The sequence below is a fragment of the Heterodontus francisci genome, chromosome 3 (assembly GCF_036365525.1).
Source record: "Heterodontus francisci isolate sHetFra1 chromosome 3, sHetFra1.hap1, whole genome shotgun sequence".
Taxonomy (NCBI): domain Eukaryota; kingdom Metazoa; phylum Chordata; class Chondrichthyes; order Heterodontiformes; family Heterodontidae; genus Heterodontus; species Heterodontus francisci.
The window spans coordinates 189,853,838-189,876,673 of record NC_090373.1 but is presented as its reverse complement, the minus strand read 5'-3'; the positions used below and the strand labels follow the sequence as shown (position 1 = coordinate 189,876,673).

At 41.9% G+C, this 22,836-nt stretch overlaps 1 protein-coding gene across 6 annotated transcripts in view; it reads right to left on the bottom strand.

Annotated features, from left to right (window-relative positions):
• Positions 1–22,836, bottom strand: part of LOC137365261 (CSC1-like protein 2) — a 302,640-nt gene that overhangs the window by 5,223 nt on the left and 274,581 nt on the right. For 5 of the 6 annotated variants that reach the window (XM_068027917.1, XM_068027916.1, XM_068027920.1 and 2 more), the window contains 4 exons: positions 17,410–17,577; positions 8,782–8,897; positions 7,341–7,400; positions 288–365 (listed from right to left, as the gene is read on the bottom strand). In XM_068027917.1, the coding sequence (XP_067884018.1) occupies positions 288–365; positions 7,341–7,400; positions 8,782–8,897; positions 17,410–17,577 (422 nt within the window). The remainder of the gene's footprint in view (positions 1–287; positions 366–7,340; positions 7,401–8,781; positions 8,898–17,409; positions 17,578–22,836) is intronic. The other variant, XM_068027921.1, reaches the window with a different exon arrangement.

The window sequence follows — 22,836 nt, the reverse complement described above, 5'->3', positions numbered from 1 at the left end:
ATTACCCTGTTCCTGGATTGCAGAACGAGCACCAGTGGAGTATTAAACTGCACATGAAGTACTGGAATGTCAGTTTAGATTATTAGCTCAGGTCTTGGTGTGGAGCATGAACCCACAACCTCCTCCTAGCTCAGAGAGTGTGCCACCAACTGGAATTAATTGAGACAATACTCCTAAAACTGAGACCCTGAACAAGCCAAAGTATTCAACCTTTCACTGCTGAAACTGTGACAGTAATGCACTGCAATTACAACTGATATATAATTACATATGAAAGGATAACTTACTGTAACTTTTGGTGGAGATGAAGTGCTTTCCCGTTGTCCATTAGTTTCAGCAGCACCATCCACTTCACTACGATCAATCTGAAAGTGAGATCAACGTTCATAAGTCTTTCATCTCTATTTACAAAAAAAAATTCTCCAACCCAGAAATCTCTCAACACAAAGAACAAACCCACACTTTGCCAGAAGCATGCCTACTCCCATCATGCTGACCTGTGAATCTTCTACATCACTATCCCTTGATCTTCATTCGATCAAACCTCCAGAATATTCATGTATCCTCACATTTCCACTCTTGACACCTTGCCTGCTGCTCTCTCCCCACCTCTCCCATCCATGCTAATTCAGCAACTACATGGATATAAATGGTTTGAATACTCCTGCTGGACTTCTATCAACTGCAGAGATGGAAAAAATACCTTGGTAACTTCCACTAAATGAACTACAGAGTCAGAGAGCACCACTGGGGGGTGCTGCAGGTTCACATTCCATCCTTTCACTTTGGGTAGTGCAGGATTTCAGTAATGCTGCCAAGACACTTTTTTTAACCAATCCCCCACTGCCTGGACAAAAGCAAAATACTGCAGATGCTGGAAATCTGAAATTAAAACAGAAAATGCTGGAAATATTCAGCAGGTCTGGCAGCATCTTTGGAGAGAGAAACAGGGTTAACATTTCAGGCCGATGACCTTTCATCAGAACTGGGAAAAGTTAGAAATGTAATAGGTTTTAAGTAGTTCAAATGGGGGAGGCAGAAAAAGAACAAAAGGGAAGCCCTGTGATAGGGCAGAAGACATTAAGGGACAGAAGAGTGGGGCAGAACCAAAGGGACAAGTAAAGAAACAAGAGGTGTGTCCAGAGGAGGTATCAATGGCAGAATAATGAACAGCTGCTGTCCAGAAGCAAAAACAAGAGAAAAACAAGATTATTTGCTCCATTACTACTCCCTTTGGCTCTGCAGCAGCAACTCGTCATTTAATGTTGCCTGTCTTCTGCCCTATCCCAGACCTTCTCTTTTGTTCTTCTTCCACCTTCTCCCGTTTGACCTACTTAAAATCTATTACATTTCTATTTTTTCCCAGTTCTGATGCAAGGTCATTGACCTGAAATGTTTCTTTCTTCAGATGCTGCCAGACATGCTGAGTATTTCCAACATTTTCCGTTTTTATCGCTCATTGCCCAGAGTTGCTCCTTGAGCTGACACAGTTCTTCTGGTTATGGCGCTTCCATGATGGTGATAATGGTGTTAAATGAGGAATTCCAGGATATCAACTATGGACGAAGGAAGGAATGGAGTCATTATGCTGTGAGACTTGTAGAGGAACCGGGAGCTGCGGTGTTCCCATGATGTTGTTTCTCTGACCTTCTCAGTGATGTATTGTTGAAGTAAGGTTGGTGAATTGCTTTAGACATCCTGCAAATAGTATACACTGCGGCCACAATGCATCAGTGATGGATATAGAGTTCAATGCCAGAGGTACCAACTACATGGACTTTGTCCTAGATGGTGTTGAGCTTCCCGAGTGTAGTTGTGGCTGCAACCAATCTGGCAAGCGGAGAGTATTCCATCGCATTCCTGCAGTTGGTGAGTACACAAATAAAAACTTCTCTTGGGATGTGACTAATATGGCAAGGACGCATTTAGGAGCGTAGGAACAGTAGGCCATTCAACCCCTTGAGCCTGTTCTACCATTCAATTAGATTATGGCTGATCTGTACCTCAACTCCATTAACTCATCATATCCCTCGATAACCTAATAAAAATCTATCGATCTTAAAAGTTACATTTACCCAGCATCCCCAACCTTTCAGGGAACAATTTCCAGATCTCCACTACCCTTTGTGCCGAATAAGTGCTTCCTGATTTCGATGTTGACTGGCCCAGCTCTAATTTTAAAAGTATGCCCTCTTGTTCTGGATTCTCTCATCAGAAGAAATTGTTTTCTTGTATGTAACATATCAAATTGCTCAATCGTTTAAAATACCTCTATTTTCGAAGCTCAAGAGAATATAGTCCATGATTATGCAACACCTCCTTTTAAGTCCTGGTATAAATTCTGGTGTATTTGCACTGTACCCTCTGTAGAAATGAAGCATCACCTCTTCAGTTTTGTCATCTAGCCCCCTTGAGATAAATACCAACATTCTTTATTGAATTCTTTGAAGATGTGACAAAACACATTGATGAAGGAAGAGCAGTGGATGTGGTGTATATGGATTTTAGCAAGGCGTTTGATAAGGTTCCCCATGGTAGGCTCATTCAGAAAGTAAGGAGGCATGGGATACAGGGAAATTTGGCTGTCTGGATACAGAATTGGCTGACCCATAGAAGTCAGAGGGTGGTAGTAGATGGAAAGTATTCAGCCTGGAGCTCGGTGACCAGTGGTGTTCCGCAGGGATCTGTTCTGGGACCTCTGCTCTTTGTGATTTTTATAAATGACTTGGATGAGGAAGTGGAAGGCTGGGTTAGCAAGCTTGCCGATGACACGAAGGTTGCTGGAGTTGGGGATAGTGTGGAAGGCTGTTGTAGGTTGCAACGGGACATTGACAGGATGCAGAGCTGGGCTGAGAAGTGGCAGATGGAGTTCAACCTGGAAAAGTGTGAAGTGATTCATTTTCGAAGGTCGAATTTGAATGCAGAATACAGGCTTAAAGACAGGATTCTTGGTAGTGTGGAGGGATCTTGGGGTCCATGTCCATAGATCGCTCAAAGTTGCCACCCAAGTTGATAGGGTTGTTAAGAAGGCGTATGGTGTGTTGGCTTTCATTAACAGGGGGGATTGAGTTTAAGAGCCGCGAGGTTATGCTGCAGCTCTATAAAGCCCTGGTTAGACCACACTTGGAATAGTGTGTTCAGTTCTGGTCACCTCATTATAGGAAGGATGTGGAAGCTTTAGAGAGGGTGCAGAGGAAATTTACCAGGATGCTGCCTGGACTGGAGGGCATGTCTTACGAAGAAAGGTTGAGGGAGCTAGGGCTTTTCTCATTGGAATGAAGAAGGATGAGAGGTGAGTTGATAGAGGGGTACAAGATGATGAGAGGCATAGATAGAGTGGATAGCCAGAGACTTTTTCCCAGGGCGGAAAGGGCCATCACCAGGGGACATAATTTTAAGGTGATTGGAGGAAGGTTCCGGGGAGATGTCAGAGGTAGGTTCTTTACACAGAGAGTGGTGGGTGCGTGGAATGCACTGCCAGCGGTGGTAGTAGAAGCAGATACATTAGGGACATTTAAGCGACTCTTGGATAGGTACATGGATGATAGTAGAATGAAGGGTATGTAGGTAGTATGATCTTAGAGTAGGTTAAAGGTTCAGCACAACATCGTGGGCTGAAGGGCCTGTACTGTTCTATGTTCTATTCCATTAGCCTTTTTGATTACATTTTGCACCTGCACATGGGCACACAAATCCCTCTGCTCCTCACAGCTCCCAGTCTCTCACCATTAAGTAACTCACCTCCTGACTCCCCAAAGCCTGTCCACCATCTACAAGACAAAGTCAGGAGTGTGATGGAATACTCTCCACTTGCCTGGATGGGTGCAGCTCCAACAACACTCAAGAAGCTCAACACCATCCAGAACAAAGCAGTCCGCTTGATTGGCACCCCATCTACCACCGACGCACAGTGGCAGCAGTGTGTACCATCTACAAGACGCACTGCAGCAATGCACCAAGGCTCCTTAGACAGCACCTTCCAAACCTGCAACCTCTACCAACTGGAAGGACAAGGGCAGCAAATACATGGGAACATCACTACCTGCAAGTTCCCCTGCAACTCACACACCATCCTGACTTGGAACTATATCGCCGTTCCTTCAGTCACTGGGTCAAAATCCTGGAACTCCCTTCCTAACAGCACTGTGGGTGTACCTACCTCACATGGACTGCAGCGGTTCAAGAAGGCAGCTCACCACCAAGGGCAATTAGGGATGAGCAATAAATGCTGGCCTGGCCAGCGTCGCCCACACCCCATGAATGAGTAAAAAAAAATTCTGATGAGTGTTTCTCAAATCCAAAGTGGATGGTTTCACACTTCACAAACTCCATCTACCACAATTTTCCCCATTCACTTAGTCTGTCTATATCTTTTTGTCCAGCTCCCATCTACACAATTATTGTCTCTCTCATCATCTGCAAACTTGGATATACAACTCTCTATTACTCATCCAAGTCACTGATATACATGTTGAAAATCTGAAGCCCCAGTATAGGTTTCTGGAGAGCGCCACTTGTCACATGCTGTCAGAGAACAAACTTTACCTCTACTCTCTTCTATTTGCCAACCCATGTCACAGTTTACTACTAATTCCCTGTGCCCTAACTTTTGCTAATAATTCCTTGGGAAGAACCTTTATCAAGTGTCTTTCATATAGACAACATCCACAGATTCTCCTCTATCCACCATGCTAGTGAACTTCTCAAAATATTCAACCAGATTAGCTAGATATGACCTCCCATTTTCAAATCCATACCTTTGATCAATTGATACTTGTCCAAGTTCTCTGTCTCTGATAGGATTCCTGTAACTTCCCCATAACTTACGTTAAACTGTCTATAATTACCTGTTTTTCCTTTTCCACCCATCACAAATAAGGAATGACATTTGCAATTTTTCAATCCAAAGGCATAATTTCTGAATGTAGGAAGCTTTGAAAACTGCAACTATGACTACTGCATGTGCAACTTCCTCCCCTATTCCTTTCGTACCCTGGGTGAAAACCATCAGGTCCTGGAGACTTGTCTACCTTAAGTGCCATTACTTTTTCCATTACCATATTTAATAAACAAAGTTCCTCCTCTTGACTTATTTTTAAGTTCCCATGTACTGCTGGTATTTTGTTTGCTCCCTCCACTTTGAAAATGGATTCACAGTACTTATTTAACAAGCCTGCCATTTTTAGTGCAGTTCTGATGAAAGGTCACTGACCTGAAACATTAACTCTGTTTCTCTCTCCACAAATGCTGCCAGACCTGCTGAGTATTTCCAGCATTTCTTGCTTTTATTGCCATTTTTATTAACTATTATAGTCTCTTCGGCATCTGTCCTAATAGGCCCACAATCCCCATGACATTTATTGCTCATCCTGAACTACCCTGAGGTGGTCATGGTGGTGGGCACTGACTTTGAAGTGCAGCTGCAATGCTTATGATTGCACTCCCACAATGATGTTAAATAGGGAATTCCAGGTTTCTGACCCAGAGGCAATAATAAAAAAAAAATGACATGTCTAAGTCATGATGGTGTGTGATTTGGAGTGGAACTGGAGCTGATGATGCTCCTGTGACATTGCTGCTCGTCTTTCCCACAAGAATTTTCAGGAGAGGTGCTGTCAAAGTAACCTTGGTGAGTTGCTTTAGTACATCCATTATACAATACACAATGCAGCCACAGTGGTCTGGTGTTGGACAGGGTGAATATTGAGTCCAGTGGAACGGGCACCAATCAGGGGAACTGCTGTATCCTGGATGGTATCGAATTTTCCGAATATTTTTGCAAGTGCATCCATACTGAGGAGTTGAGTATTCCATCGTATTCCTGACTCAGGTAGATGGTAGAGACTTTGAACATTCAGGAATTGAGCCACACATGACAGAGTACCAGTTTCTGCGTTGCTTTTGTAGCCTGTGTCCTGATTTGGCTGGTCTAGCTTCACGTTACTCGTAACCCCCAGAATTTGGTGCCTTTACCTGGCACTTAAGGTGATGAAAATAGCAGCACAAGACAAGTTCTGCGGTAGTGTGGCATCAGCTGCCTTATTACCAGAGTTGCGATTGGAGATAAACACTGTGGAATCGCCAGTAAACACAGATCCACTCCTGATCTTGTGACAGAGTGAAGGTCATCAATAAAGCAGCTGAGGATGGTTGGGCTGAGAAAGTTTTCCTGAGAAACTCCTCCAATGATATCCTGGGCTGTGGTGACTGGCTTCCAATGACCACCTGTGTCATGTACGACTCCAACCAGTTAATGGTTTTCCCTTTGACATCAATGATTTTAGTTTGGTTAGGACTCCTTGGTGTTAACTATTTGGTTGAATACCACTTTGAAGATGAGGGCAACTTCTCTCACTTCTCTTCAGCTCTTGTCCATGTTTCAGCCAAAATTGTGATGGGCTCTTTAGCGGAGACATTCTGATGGAAGCTGTGCTCAGCACTGGTGAGCAGGGGATTGGTGAAAAGTTGTTGCTCCAGCCATTACTTGATGATTTGGAGCAGATCAATAGGGCTGGTTAGATTTTTTTTTTTAAACCTGTGCTTGAATCTATGCAGGCCAGATGTGATCAAAATCTCCTCTCTGTTGACTCTGTGTTCTAAGTGTTCTATGTGAAATGAAATTAATTTGAAATAGTTTCATTCTCGCTTCCAGGAACATAGAAACATGAGTAGACCATTCAGTTAGATCATGGCTGGTCTGTATCTTATTTCCATCTAAGCAACTTGGTTCCATAACCCTCAATACTCTTTCCTTAAAAAAAAATCTACCAAAATCAAATCTTGTGGGCAATAATTTTACTGAGATGGCTAGTGTGTGAAATGGAAAAATCACATCGATGCACTAGGAAGCACTCTTTTGAGGCTGCAGTTGAGGCTAGGGTAAATTAGGAGTTTTGGAGTGTCTCCAGTTCTATTTTGTCCTCATGCGCTGCTGAGCTACATATGTTGAATGCTTAAGTCAAAGTTTCCATTAATTTGCATACACCGCAAGTTGCTTTTAATGCATTTGTCCATCAACACGCCGAGTGCTAAAACCAGCCCTTTGTAAGCTGTATTGCCAGTGCCTCAAGGTTGCATACTGCTTACGTAATTTGGATGCCTCACCTAAACCCACATTAGATCATTCTGAGGAAAAACCCGATGGCGACAGAGGACAAAATATTGCCCAAATTGATATCCTTCACCTAGAGAAGAGTGAATTGAAATGATAGGAAAAAGACCCCTGCATGCAAATTGAGTTATCAAGGTTTTCAATTTGATTATGAATTACCATGATCTTTAAGGATGATTAATATAAATTAGTCAAAGTTAATTCCCAAACACCACATGGTGAGAATTACCAGTGTCCTGTAACAGGATTCGTCCTCCGTACTTATAGTATCTGCTGGAATGGAGGGTTGCTGAAAATCAACATTTTCAACAGTTATATTATCTACAAATGAAAAATAAACCTGGCAAGGCTCATCTTACCAATATTGTATCCAGGAGACTTAATTCTTCTTCCTTGAAAGTACATGGTGTTATCTAAACTGAGTACAGGCTCCACAATTAATCAAAAAAAACCTGCCAAGGCTCATCTTACCAATATTGCAACTAGGAGACTTAATTTATCCTCCTTCAAAGTACATGGTGTTAACGGATCTCAGTAATGGCTCTACAATTAACTTTCATGCTCCTGGGCCAGAAGGCAGGGGAAAGGAAGTACAACAAAAAAAAATACATAAATCAGTAAGAGCTCCCATTCCCGATCACTGTTCAGTGATCCTCTGCTGGTAAATGAGGTGCAGGCAAGTTTCACAAGGACAGGATATAATGCCCTTTTTTGGTTGAATAGAGTCTGCTGGCATTTTCACTCCCTAAGTTCACACATGAGTGGGCACTGGTGTGAAATATCAGAGGACTATCAGAGCATATAGACTTTACCTCAACAAGAAGCAATTCTTTCAGCAGAGGAAGGGCCATCTTTACAGTGGCAAGTATCGTGAAGACTCCAGGGTTCATTGCTGGTCTCTAGTGAATTAGCAGGTAGCAGCCAACAGCATTACAATTGGCCTCAGCATCCCTACAGTTGGGAAGCTGGACTAGGAAAGGTCCCACAAGGGCACCTATAGAGTTGCACATGGAGTTGACAATTTCAGGAAGAGGAAGGAAAAATAGTTTAAAAACAAAGTAATAGTGGCAGGAGATCCAGCTTTCTTTGAGCCACTCTTGCAGAACCTTATGAGGTCCTATTACTGAGCAGCATTCTTAAGAGGCCTGGTAGGAGGATAGCTACACACTTAATCCTTCAACCAGACAATAAGGCAAGGGAGTTGTACAGCAGGGAAGTTGTGGGAAGCAACGAAAAGAAAAATCAGCACATCTCCCTTTACATTGTTCACCAACTCCAATAATATATTGCTTTACAGTGACAAGCAGGCTATACCATCTAACACACAATGTATTGTTCTGCTACTGACATGGCTTTGCCTTTAAGGTCACGAAGTTGAATACTTGTGAATCCTGAACTCAATTTGGGACTAACTGCTGTTGGTGAGGAAAGTACGAGGGGCAAGAATGTTATGAACAATTATAAGTGCCTTGCAACCGACCCAAAGGTTCATTAACAGCCATGGTACCCAAGTTGCCGTGTTTAGTCCATTTCCAAATGGCCAGTATTTATGCAGTAGCCTTAAAGGGACAGGCCAGGTCAACAGCTGAACATAATGACCATGCAAATGCCACAAGGTTACCCATTAGCATACCATAGACACAGGATCTAGATAGCAAAATGTGACTTACCTTATAGTTATGAGCACTGAGGTATTTGAAATGGCCAAAACAGACATGAGACAGGCAGATAATGATAGTGACCACCAGCACAATGAATGTAAACATGGACGTAGCAGCTAAGAATCCTGCATACAAAAGATAGTTATTGGGAATATTGGTTAATGACAAATTGAATCTCCAACATCAACAGCAAACAACTCGCATTTATATAGCATCTTTAATGCAGTAAAACATCCCAAGGCACTTCACGGTGTGCTCTCAGACAAACACGGTCACTGAGCTACATAAATAGATATTAGGACAGGGGTGATCAAAAGCTTGGCCAAAGAGATAGGTCTTAAGGAGGAGACAGAGGCAGAGTGTTTAGGGAAGGAATTCCAAAGTTCAGGGCCGAGGTTGCGGAAGGCACGGCTGCCAATGGTGCAGCGATGAAAATCTGGGATGCCCACAAAGCCAGAATTGGAGGAGTGCAGAAATCTCAGATGGTTGTAGGGCTGAAAGAGGATTCAACTCAGGGAGGGGTGAGGCATGAAGGCATTTGAACAGAAGAATGAGCATTTTAAAACTGAGACATTGCCAGACTGGGATGAAGGATGAGCGGGAACCGGTGCAATTTAGAATACAGGCAGAAGACATCAAGGATATGATGGAGTATGCTGTAGTCTCACTATAGTGAATGATTTGAGGATTAGGAGTATTTGCGAGACTAAATTACACTACACTTATGATGAGTGTCTGTGTTCAGCTTTCACTGATCAGTACTCTTTGTGAAGTGTGCAAACAAATTGGACATGACTTGTACATCAAACTCAGTGGATAGGAACCAAGCAAAGAATCGCTGAACTAGTCTTAGATGCAGCCAGAAGTGAATCACAGCATCAGATGCACAGTCAGGGATGTGACTTGTGCTGTTTACAACTATGTCCTTATAGTGGTCACAATTAGCGACACAGACTGCGTAAGGAGGGCAGGTTTCATTCCCTAAAGGGCAGTAATGAACCAGTTAGGGTTTTAACTGCAATCTGATGCTTCACTGTCATTTTTACCAATACCATTGCCAGATTTAAAAAAAATTCTCAACATCCCACAATAGGATTTGAATTCGCGTTCTCTGGACTATTAGACCAGGCCTCTGAATTATTAGTCAGTAACATAACCACTGCACCACTACAATAATTTAGATATACTTAAATCCAAAAATTGGAGAAAGGAAAAGCAGGAGGAGAGGGAAACATCAAAAGTCTGATGGAAGGCCATCAACCTGAAATATTAATTTTGATTGTCTGTCCACAGATGCTGCCAGACCTGTTCAGTATTTCCAGCATTTGTTTTTAATTTTAGATTTCCAGAATCTGCATTATTTTACTTTTGAAATAATTATGGCAAAGGAGGCCATTCAGCCCATCGGGTCCATGCTGGCTCTATCCCTATAGCCCTGTAAGTTTATTTCCCTCAAGTGCCCATCCAATTTCCTTTCGAAATCATTCATTGTCTCTGCTTCCATCACCCTTGCAGGAGGCAATTTCCAGGTCATCACCACTCTCTGCGTAAAAGAAGTTCTTCCTCTCATTGCCCTAAGCATCTCATGCCCAAAACCTTAAATCTGTGTCCCCCTAGCCCTTGTACCATCAACTAATGGGAACAGTTCTTCTTTGCCTACCTTATCTAAGCCAATCATAATCTTGTACACCTCTATCAAATCTTCCCTCAATCACCTTGCTCCCAGCTTCTCCAACCTAATCTTGTAACTAAAATCCTCCATCTCTGGAACCATTCTGGTAAATCTCCTTTGCACCCTCTCAAGAACTCTCACATCCTTCCTAAAGTGTAGTGACCAGAACGGGATGCAATACTCTAGTTGCGGCCTAACCAGAGCTTTATAAAGGTTCACCATAACTTCCCTGTTTTTGTTCTCAATACCCCTATTTATGAAGCTCAAGCTGACTAAATCAGCAGTCAAGGTTAGACGTTACAAAAATAATAAAAGGACAAAACTAAAGGCTCTGTATCTGAATGCACATAGCATTCGAAACAAAACAGATGAACTGATAGTGCACATAGAAATAAATAAGTACGATCTGATAGCCATTACAGAGACATGGCTGCAGGATGACAGATTGGGACCTGAACATTGCAGGAGTACATGACATTTAGGAAGGACAGGAAGCTAGGAAAAGGTGGAGGTGTGGCTCTGTTAATTAATGATGGTATTAGAGAGGGATGACCTAAGTTCATGAAACCAGGATGTGGAAGCAGTTTGGGTCGAGATGAGAAATGATAAAGGCAAGTCATTCGTGGGAGTGGTGTATAGGCCCCCTAACAGTGATCACATAGTAGGATATAGTATAAAGGAAGAAATTATGGGAGTTTGTCAGAAAGGTACGGCGATAATCATGGGGGATTTCAACAATCTACATATAGACTGGAAAAATCAGACGGGCAGAGGTAGCCTAAATGGGGAGTTCATAGAATGTTCAAAGAATGTTTTCGGGATAGTTTCTTAGAACATCATGTTCTGGAGCCAACCAGACGGCAAGCTATACTAGACCTGGTATTGTTCAATGAGATAAGATTAATTGATAGCCTCATAGTGAAGGTGCCCCTGGGTAGCAGCGATCATAATATGATTGAATTTTACATTCACTTTGAGGGAGAGAAGAATGGGTCCAAGACTAGTCTTTTAAATTTAAACGACGGCAATTATGAGGACATGAAAGCAGAGCTAACTAAAGTGAACTGGCAAATTAGGTTAAGGGATAGGTCAATAGAGATGCAGTGGCAGACATTTAAGGGGATCTTTCAGAGTACACAGAATAGATACATTCTGAGATAGAAAAATTCCATGGGAAGGACCCACTAACTGTGGTTAACTATAAAAGTTAAAGATAGTACCAAACTTGAAGAAAAAGCATATAATTGCACAAAGATGCGTGACAGGTCAGAAGATTGGACAGAACATAAAAACACAAAGAATGACTGAAAGATTGATAAGGAGGGGAAAAACTAAAGTACAAGAGAAAGCTTGCTAGAAACATAAAAACAAATAGTAAGAGTTTCTATAGATATTTAAAAGTGTTATAGAAAGTGAATCTTGGGAATTAATAATTGGGAAAATGAGACAGCAGATGAATTGAACAGGTATTTTGCATCGGTCCTCACTACAGAAGATACAAGTAACATCCCAGAAATAGCTGTGAATCAGGAAATGGAAGACAGGGAGGAACCCAAGAAAATTACAATCACCAGGGAAGTGGTACTGAGCAAATTGATGGAGCTGCAGGCTGACAAGTCCCCAGGTCGTGATGGATTTCATCCTAGGGTCCTAAAAGAAATGGCTTGTGAGATAATTGATGCGTTGGTTTTAATTTTCCAAAATTCCCTAGATTCGGGGAAGGTTCCATTAGATTAGAAAAGCGATTCAAAAAGGGGAGACAGAAAGCGGGAAACTACAGGCCAGTTAGTTTAACATCTGTCTTAAGGAAAATGTTAGAAGCTACTAAAGACATTATAGCAGGGCACTTAGAAAAATTCAAGGCAAATCAGGCAGAGTCAATATGGCTTTGTTAAAGGGAAATCAATTTATTGGAGTTCTTTGAAGCAGTAACCGGTGCTGTGGATAAAGGGGAATGGGTGGATGTATTGTACTTATATATCCAGAAGGCATTTGATAAGGTACATTAAGGGTTATTGCAGAAAATAAAAAGCTCATGGTGTAGGGGATAACATATTGGCATGCGAACAGGAAACAGAGAGTAGGCATAAATGGGTCATTTTCTGGTTGGCAAGATGTAATGGGTGGTGTGTCGCAGGGATCAGTGTTGGGGCCTCAACTTTTTACAATTTATATAAATGACTTGGTTGAAGGGACCGGAGGTATGGTTGCTAAATTTGCTGATGAGACAAAGATAGGTAGGAAAGAAAGTTGTGAAGAGGACATAAGGAGGCTGCAAAGGGATATAGTGAGTGAGCAAAGATCTGGCAAATAAAGTGGGAAAATGTGAAACTGTCCATTTTGGCAAGAAGAATAAAAAAGCATATTGCAGAGCTCTGAGATGAAGAGGGAACTGAGTGTCCTAGCGCATGAGTCACAAAAAGTTAGTATGCAGGTTCAGTAAGTAATAAGGAAAGCTAATAGAATTATTGTTTATTGCAAGGGGAATTGAACACAGAAGTAGGTGGTTATGTTTAGTTTAGTTTAGAGATACAGCACTGAAACAGGCCCTTCGGCCCACCGAGTCTGTGCCGACCATCAACCACCCATTTTTACTAATCCTACACTAATTCCATATTTCTTCCACATCCCCACCTGTCCCTATATTTCCCTATCACCTACCTATACTATGGGTAATTTATAATGGCCAATTAACCTATCAACTTGCAAGTCTTTGGCATGTGGGAGGAAACCGGAGTACCCGGAGAAAACCCACGCAGACACAGGGAGAACTTGCAAACTCCTCACAGGCAGTACCCAGAATTGAACCCGGGTCGCTGGAGATGTGAGGCTGCGGTGCTAACCACTGCGCCACCCCTTCAGTTATGCTTCAGTTATACAGGGCATTGGTGTGACCACATCTGGAGTACTGAGTGCCGTATTGGTCTCCTTATTCAAGGAAGGATGTAAACGCGTTGGAAGCAGTTCAGTGAAGGTTTACTAGACTAATACCTGGAATGGGCAGGTTGTCTTATGAGGAAAGGTTGGACAGGCTAGGCTTGTAACCGCTGCCAGGATAGTGATGGTGGTGTCGGGGTCAGGTATGATTCCATGAGTATGACTATGTCAGGCTGTTGCTTGGCTAGTCTGTGGCACAAGCCCCCATATATTAGTCAGGAGGACTTTGCGGGGTCAACAGGGCTGGGTTGGCAGTTGTCATTTCCAGTGCCTAGGTCGATGCCGGGTGGTTCGTGCGATTTCATTCCTGATCAACTTTGCAGCAGTTTGATACAACGGAGTGGCTTGCTAGGCTATTTCAGAGGGCATTTAAGAGTCAACCACATTGCTGTGGGTCTGGAGTCACATGTCGGCCAGACCAGGTAAGGACAGCAGATTTCCTTCACTGAAGGGGATTAGTGAACCAGATGGGTTTTTACAACAAACAATGGTTTCATGGCCATCATTAGACTAGCTTTTTAATTCCAGATTTTATCAATTGATTTCAAATTACACTTTGTCATGGTGGGATTCAAACCCATGTCCCCAGAGCAATATCCTGGGTCACTAGTCCAGTGACAATACCACTACGCCATCCCCTCCCCTTAACTGTTAACTGAAGTGTTCGTTTCTGGAAGTGTGCTCCAGTTTATTTGAAAAACAAAATTTCGTTAAGAGTAAACTGTCTCATTTTATCAGAATTGATATATCAGGAGACTCAAGGAGTGGAAAAGAAATTGACAGATCTTTACATATTGGTTGCTGTACTCTGAACATTGGGTGTAGACATTTAATAGACCTTTGGCTCATGGGCCACCTCCCGTAATTTATCCTTTTAAACCAATACTGTCCTATTCCTTTCAATTCCTTGTTTCAATAGATCTATTAAGATGAAGCCTGAACACATCTGGCTGGTACTGCACCGCCCCAGCTTGCCAAAATTGCACCTTTTAACCTTCATTGGTAGCCATGCAGTACTGTCGCTCACTTACCTCAATTGTTTTGTGAAAATCACTAACAGTTAAGCAAAACCAAGTTCTTCAGTTAGCATTCCTTGTGTCACTAGACTCCAAGAAAATTTTCAAGGCCGGCCCTTCTTTCACAGAGCGATCCCATAGATCTAAATGTATTGTCATTTAAAAGCACCCAGACAGAACAGGAATAGAGAAGTTAACAAAGGGTGAACTATTTTTCTTGTTTCATTGAGTAAGTGGCCATTCAGCTTCCAGGTCACTAGAAACCCGGCACCTGAACTATATTCTGATAAACATAGTCGTGGTCTGACCAATATGTGACTCCTGTCTCACACCGTGATTGATTCTTCAATGCTCAAAACAGTAGTCTAGTGAGTGACATCCTTACTCATACCCATCATTGTAACTTTATCAAAACTCAGTATTATGTGGCTCTAAAAATGAACAGCATCAATTCGCAACATGTCTGTGGCCTATTTGCCACATGTGGTGAGCATATTGGTTAACAGTGATTTAAATACATCAAAAAAAACAGTGGTGCTAGCACTGAACCTTGGGCAACTCCACTGCATACCATCCTCCCAACTGAAAAATGACCATTTACCACAACTCACTGTTTTCTGTCTTTAAGCCAATTTTTTTATTCAAGCTGACACTGATCCTCCTATTCCACAAACATCAATTTTGTTAACCAGCCTTTTATGTGGTACTTTGTCAAAAGCTTTCTTAAAATCCATATGGACAACATCCACTGCATTCCCTTCACCAACCCTCTGTTACTTCATCAAAAAATTCAATTAGATTAGTCAAGCCTTTGACAAATCCATGCTGGTTCTCCTGAGTTAACCCAAATCTTTCCATGTGCCTGTTGATCTTTTCCCTGATTGTTTCTAAAACCTTACCACCACTGACGTTAAACTGACTGGCCTGTAGTTACTAGGAATGTCCTTATACCCTTTCTTGAATAAGGGTTTCATATTTTCAACTTACCAATCCTCTGACACCTCCCCCATATCTAGGGAAGATTGGATGATTATCCAATCATCCGGACCAGGAAACTAATCCACTCTAATTAGAGGCAGGATGTACTGGAAAGACTGGCCATCAATTTTCACTCTATCCATTACCTCTACCATCTCTGCTTTCACTGATATTTTGAGAGCATCTTCTTCTTCTCTAAACATTGATACAAAGTGCTCATTCAGTATTCCAGCCTTGCCCTGTGCCTTTAAGCTTGTCTCACCCTTTGTCCCTAATAAGCCTCATGCTGCCTCCTACCACCCTTTTATTATTTACATGCCAGAAGAATTCTAGGTTTAATACACAAGGTAAGATCACATGGGGTTAGGGGCAATTTATTAGCTTGGATAGAGGGTTGGTTAACCAACAGAAAACAGAGAGTCTGGATAAATGAGTCTTTTTCTGGTTGGCAAGATGTAACTAATTGGGGTGCCACAGGGTTCAGTCCTCGGGCCCCAACTATTTACAATCTATATAAATGACTTGGATGCAGGGATAGAAGGAACTATAGCCAAATTTGCAGATGACACTAAAATAGGTGGGACAGTAAGTTGCAATAAAGAAATAAGAAATCTACAAATGGATGTGGATAGATTAGATAAATGGGACAAAATCTGGCAGATGGATTTTAACGTGGATAAGTGTGAGGTTATCCATTTCGGTCGGAAGAATAGAAAGGCAAATTATCTAAATGGAGAGAAACTTCAGAGTGCTTCGGTGCAGAGGGATCTGGGTGTCCTCGTGCATGAACTGCAGAAAACTAGTTTGCAGGTACAGCAGGTGATAAGGAAGGCAAATGGAATTTTGGCATTTATGCTACAGGAATAGAGTATAAAAGTAGGGAAGTGTTGCTGCAACTGTACAAGGCATTGGTGAGACCACACCTGGAGTATTGCGCACAGTTTTGGTCCCCTTACTTGAGAAATAATGTAGTTCCATTGGAAGCAGTTCAGAGGAGATTCACTAGATTGATTCCAGAGATGGGCGGCACAGTGGCGCAGTGGTTAGCACCGCAGCCTCACAGCTCCAGCGACCCGGGTTCAATTCTGGGTACTGCCTGTGCAGAGTTTGCAAGTTCTCCCTGTGACCGCATGGGTTTTCGCCGGGTGCTCAGGTATCCATCCACAGCCAAAGACTTGCAGGTTGATAAGTAAATTGGCCATTGTAAATTGCCCCTAGTGTAGGTAGGTGGTAGGGAATATGGGATTACTGTAGGGTTAGTATAAGTGGGTGGTTGTTGGTCAGCACAGACCTGGTGAGCCGAAGGGCCTGTTTCAGTGCTGTATCTCTAAATAAATAAATAAATAAATAAATAAATAAATGGGGGGCTTGTCTTAAGAGAGATCGAGCAGTTTAGGCCTTTACACTTTAGAGTTTAGAAGAATGAGAGGGGATTGAGGTATATATGATGATTAAGGGGATTGACAAAGTAGACATAGAGAGGATGTTTCCTCTTGTGGGGCAATCAATATTGGGTAATTAATGTCCCAATATCACCATTCTGTAGTTCTTGCGCATCTGATTTTTATCCAGATTTGCTCCTCTGTCTCTCTCTTTCACTATGGAGGCGTATTGAACACCCCCAGTAGTGTGATCATTACCTTTTTGCTTCCCATACTCTTTGGTATATCTGTTTTAGTGATGCTGGTTGAAGGATAAATATTGGCCAGGACTACGGGGAGAACTCCCTGTTCTTTGAAATAGTGCTGTAGGTTCTCTTAAGTCCATCTGAAAGAACAGATAAGGACTCAGATTAATTTATCATCTGAAAGGCAGCACCTGACAGTGCAGCACTCCCTTAGTACTGCACTAGAGTGTTAGCCTAGATTTTGTGGAGTGGGAGTGGGACTTGAACTCAGTTATCTGACTTGGAGGCAACAGTGTTAACCACTGAATCAAGGTTGACAACAGGAGACAGGAATGGGTGGAAGGAACAGCTGAAGAAGCAGAAAAGTACAAAATAAGAAAGGAACACATAAAATTGTCACATCTTACCTGTTCTTACAGTAGAGAAGAAAAGCAGACATAGCAGGCACAGGATGGGGGCTGCCACCACCTGATTCACTGCTCCTGAGTGAATCTTCTTATCCAGTTTGGCAGGCAGATAGGCATAGTACAGGTTGTAGCGATCCACCAAGTGCTTCAATAGCATGTACATTAAACCTAAACGACAGAACAAAAAAAATGTCTCGCCTCATTTAGAAAAGCTCTGCAGAAATAAAGCAAAACATACAGATGACAAAATTCAAAGAAGTTGCTGAGTTTTTCTTTCAGGTTTTGAGGACCCTTTTCATGGTGGGGGAGAGATATAACAACATGAAGTGGGGGTGGGATCAGAAAGAGAATGTCATGATGCAGGGCCATGATAGCTGAAGACACCGATTGGGCAAGAGGGAAGAATGCATCAGGCCAGAATCAGAACGACAAAGGATATGAATTTTTAAAAAAAGAAATACTTGCATTTAGCACCTTTTATGACCCAAGGCCATCCCAAGCACTTTACAGCCAATCAAGTATTTTTGAAATATAGTCACTATTGTAATGTTGGAAATGCAGCAGCCAATGTATGCACAGCAAGCTCCCACAAACTGAGTGCAATGATCAGATAATCTCTTTTTTAGTGATGTTGATTGAGGGATAACTATTGGCCAGGACACAGGTGTTAACAAGGTCACAGACCTGAAACGTTTCTCTGTTTCTCTCTCCACAGATGCTGCCAGACCTGCTGAGTATTTCCAGCACTTTGTTTTTATTTCAGATTTCCAGCATCCACAGTATTTTGCTTTTATTATACAAGTGTTAACTCCCCTAGTGGCCTTCAAAATAGTGCCATAGTATCTTTATATCCACCTGAGAATGCAGACTATGTTAAAGGCGCCATATAACGTTGTTGTTGAGTTGGGTTGTATGGCTGAAAGAGATCACAGGTTATGAATCCATACTGGAAAATGGGAAAAAGCATTCAAGGCAAAAATATTTAGATGATAAATCATCAAAATGATTCCAGGATCTTCTTGGGGCACTTGGAGAATAAGAAATACTATGGAGCACAGCAGGTATAAGGAATATTACAAGAAAATGAAAGTACAAGAGAAAAACAGAACATGCAAAGTAAAGTGGGGAGATGTAACTTGGGGAGGAACACAAAGGCAGACTCTCGAGTAGAAAAGCACCTTGAATGAGATTCATATTTTAAATGGAAGACTTTTTTTGCGTGGGAGGATGTGTGGCTTGAACCCACAGCTCATTGTTCAAGAAGTGACAACTTTCTTCCCTTCTGTCCCAAAAACACAGTTTTCTCAAACACTTGTATATGCAAGAACGAATTTAAAAAAAGGTTTTCTGACACTGTCTTGAAAAGAATTATGAAAAGTTTCTGAAAAGAATCACCACTTGGGTGAGTTGCTGGAGAACTACCAGTGACATAAAATCGTGCCAGTTGACCTTTAGGAGGAGGAAGAAAATTGGGCTTATACAGGAGGTGCTTCTTGCAGTGTGGGACTGCTCCAGTTAATCACCCCAACAGTCAGCTCTTGCGATTGCTCAGCTCGCCTGCAGCCATTTTGACACCTACAGCATGGTTACAATGATGTAGAACAAATATGGAGTCGAGGTATTTGATCTAATAGAATGGCAGAACAGGCTCGAGGGGCTGAACAGCCTACTCCCGTTCCTACAACTGATAGGCCACTAAAACTAGGGCTGACCGTTTACACCTCAATAAAGCAACTGCATGGGGTTTCAATATACAGACCCACAATGGCTGGCAGAGGGATCTTGGAATGCAATGAAAGCAAGTGGAGAAGCACCGCAGCCTCACAGCTCCAGCGACCCGGGTTCAGTCTGGGTACTGCTTGTGCGGAGTTTGCAAGTTCTCCCTTTGACCGCGTGGGTTTCCGCCGGGTGCTCTGGTTTCCTCCCACAGCCAAAGACCTGCAGGTTGATAAGTAAATTGGCCATTGTAAATTGCCCCTAGTGTAGGTAGGTGGTAGGAGAATTGAGGGAAGGTGGGGATGTGGTAGGGAATATGGGATTACTGTAGGATTAGTATAAATGGGTGGTTGTTGGTCGGCACAGACTCGGTGGGCCGAAGGGTCTGTTTCATTGCTGTATCTCTCTATGACTCTAAGCAGAAATGTTAAGTTACCATAACCAAATTGAAATCCAATAACTGAATGTTTAAACTGGTTAATTGCCAGCTGTAATGGCTCAGTCTATACACACCTTAATTAATGCTCAACATTCCTATGGATTTGTTTAAAGAGCCACAGTCCAAAAAAGAAAATGAACTGTAATCAAAGAGATCCAAAAACTGAGGGATTATTAAAATATGAGAGAGAACATTTTACAGACAGATATGCGGAGTAGTGTCCAAATTCACTGAACCAGATCTGGGGTTATATAATAGTCCGAACACTGTTAAGAATACACATTTGAAAATTGAAGATGGGGATTAATCGTTCCGCCTGTCCGAACCTACCATTGTGATAATTGTTATATTTAGAACAGCGTTGTGTTGAAACGCCTCAAGAATGATTCAGAGGTACTCTGATTGGGAGTGGGGGGATGGGGATGGTTCTTTGAGCTGTGTCATTGGATCTTCAGTGACCACCAGAACGGACAGTTGGGAACTCACTCTCAAAGTCAGCAATGCTGACAGTTCTGCACTCCCTAAGATTATGAGTGCTCAGCCCAGATGGGGTTCAAACTGGTAACTCCTATGGAGCGGTTGCGTCTTCCTTGCATTAGGCTCACAATATCCATTAAAAGAAATTTACACTAGGCTACATTTGGTATTTAAACAGCTGAACATCCAAGAGTAATGGAGGATTTAAAATGTACTAACAGCATTTATCCAGATAAACAATGGTGAGCAAAATCATTGTTTAGCTTTCAAAAGTTTAGAAATGTTTTCCATGTAGAGGGCTATTTAATGTTAAGCCCTGGCTCAGCGGTAGGAATTTTGCCTTTAAGTCAGAAAATTGCGGGTTCAATCCTCAATCCAGAGATTCTAGGCTGGCACTTCAGGGCGGTACTTAGAGAGTGCTGCATTGTCACTCAGCTTCTGACTCCATATCCTCTCCTATCACAAAAGCAAAATACTGCGGATGCTGGAAATCTGAAATAAAAACAAGAAATGCTGGAACCACTCAGCAGGTCTAGCAGCATCTGTGAAAAGAGAAGCAGAGTTAACATTTCGGGTCAGTGACCCTTTCGGAAGGGTCACTGACCCGAAACGTTAACTCTGCTTCTCTCCTCTCCTATCATGTTGACTTCCACCCTGAAAACTCCGCTCCTGCCTCAACTCGTCTGCTACTGATGTTATAGTTCAGAAAGTCAGTTGCTGAAGACTATAACTGCAGACAATCTTTAGACACTTTCATATGCATTTATTTGTACAGTTAGATTACAAACAAGCACCTCCTAACCCAACAACCACAGCTTAAGTCAGTGCCTATTTGGAATAGCACAAGTGAATCCCCAGTTAATTCCCACCACCTGCTTGCAATTAAACAATTAATATACAATTAACCGATTCCTTGCTCTCTCTCTCTCTAATTAAAATTAGAGTTTATATATACAACCAAAATTTCAAAACAAATCAAACCACATACCTCTATATTCTGTACAAAGCATCACATTGCAAGATGCCCCTCCTCTGGGAACCCGAACAATTTAATTGTATGTGCATTCCTTTTTGTAAAACTGATCAGTTGATGACTTGTATTCACCCATTTAATTTTATAGATTTTATTTCCCTCCAGCATTTGTTTCAAGCCAGAGGGGTCAATCCATAACCTCTCCACAATCATACTTTTCATAGTGCACATTATCCTACAATGAACAATTATCTACATAACATTCAATGGGCACACTATCTTCAGTATGCGCATGAGACATTCTCACTTAAAACATTTGACAATTGCAGTCCCCTATTTACTGCATGAATAGGTTGCCAAAAGAGCCAATATTTCAGCAAACAAAGTATTTTTTAACAACCCTTATTTTCTTAGCTTCCCAAGCTAAGCGACATTCTTTCCCATTTTCACCCATAAGAAATATTATGAAACCGGGTGCACTAGAATACACATTAGGAAGATTAGCAATATGAAGCATCACTGAAAATGACAAGTTCCTATCCTTATGTGACCTGGTGACCGAAAGAACATGCAATTAAAGTATGTATTTCTCCAGATTTAATCTTTTTCATGTTTTATTTGCCTATAACATACTCAACTTTACGATGTTTCATAATAGTACTCAACTCCAACACATCAAAACTAAAACCTAGTCTAGTCTGAGTGCCCAACCAGTTGAACTGACCAATCAAACTTTGCAATTGCTCTGTCTCTTCAGATATATCATCTGTGAGGACCTAATATCATTAACCGGGATGGGGGTAACATTCTCGAAATAGGATTGTTGATTTAAAAAGTTATTCCAGATCTACTCTGCTTAAAATCTAAACCACAAGACAGATTCCCAATTTTAATCTACTCTGAGTAACACATTTCTCAAATTTTGCAGGGCCAGCTCATTAAAAATCATCAATACCAATAAAACATTGCAGGATCTGCTTTTAGTTGAACACAACCTATATTCAGCAAAACAGATCTCTGAAAAATACCACACCCTGGAAGCATCATTCAGGCCATTGATGCATCTGTTTAGTTTCCAATTTTCCTTCTGCATCTGCTGCCTCTTGGTCAGTTTCAGAAATACTTTGCTTTGAAAAGTATTGCAGAAATGCTGCTTTTATGTCAATTGATCTACACTTCCATGAATACATTGTCAAAAGATCTAAAAAGATTTTCAAGATCACTTTTTCAGCTGTGGGAGAGTCCACTCTAATATCTATCACCCAGTTGCTCTTTAAAACCCCTAGCAATAGGCCTCGCTTTAGCATTTTAAGGCCCACCTGCAAGAACTTTGTCAGTACAAATCCACCTATGTGACAAAGCTGGTTGTCCCTTACCTGGTACCTCAGAATAAACTCCAAACTCTCTAATTATATAATTCCCTTTGTTTTGCCCTTCATTAGATTATCCCCAAGTTTACTGGCAGCCACTAAAACTTCACGATCATGAGAGATTCTGCTTCCAGTTCTGTGCCGAGACTGATTTTGTGGCCTTCATTTTATTGTCCAATCTATTCAAGCTACAGCGTCTACTCACCCTTTTGCGTCTGTCGGGACGACCGCTGCTAGATCTCCCTCTATGGGAAGCACTTTCTCCAGTAGGGGATTGTTGTCTGGCACTTCCGGACCCATTAGCGTAGTGCAAGTACTGATTTCTTACGCTCCACTCTTTCACCCCATTCTGTCAGTCCATGAAACTCGCTTCTTGGTCATCATCCTGAACATTTAACTAATAATTAAACTTGCCAGCAGCTTTTCCTGCATGTTCCACAATAGTCGCATCC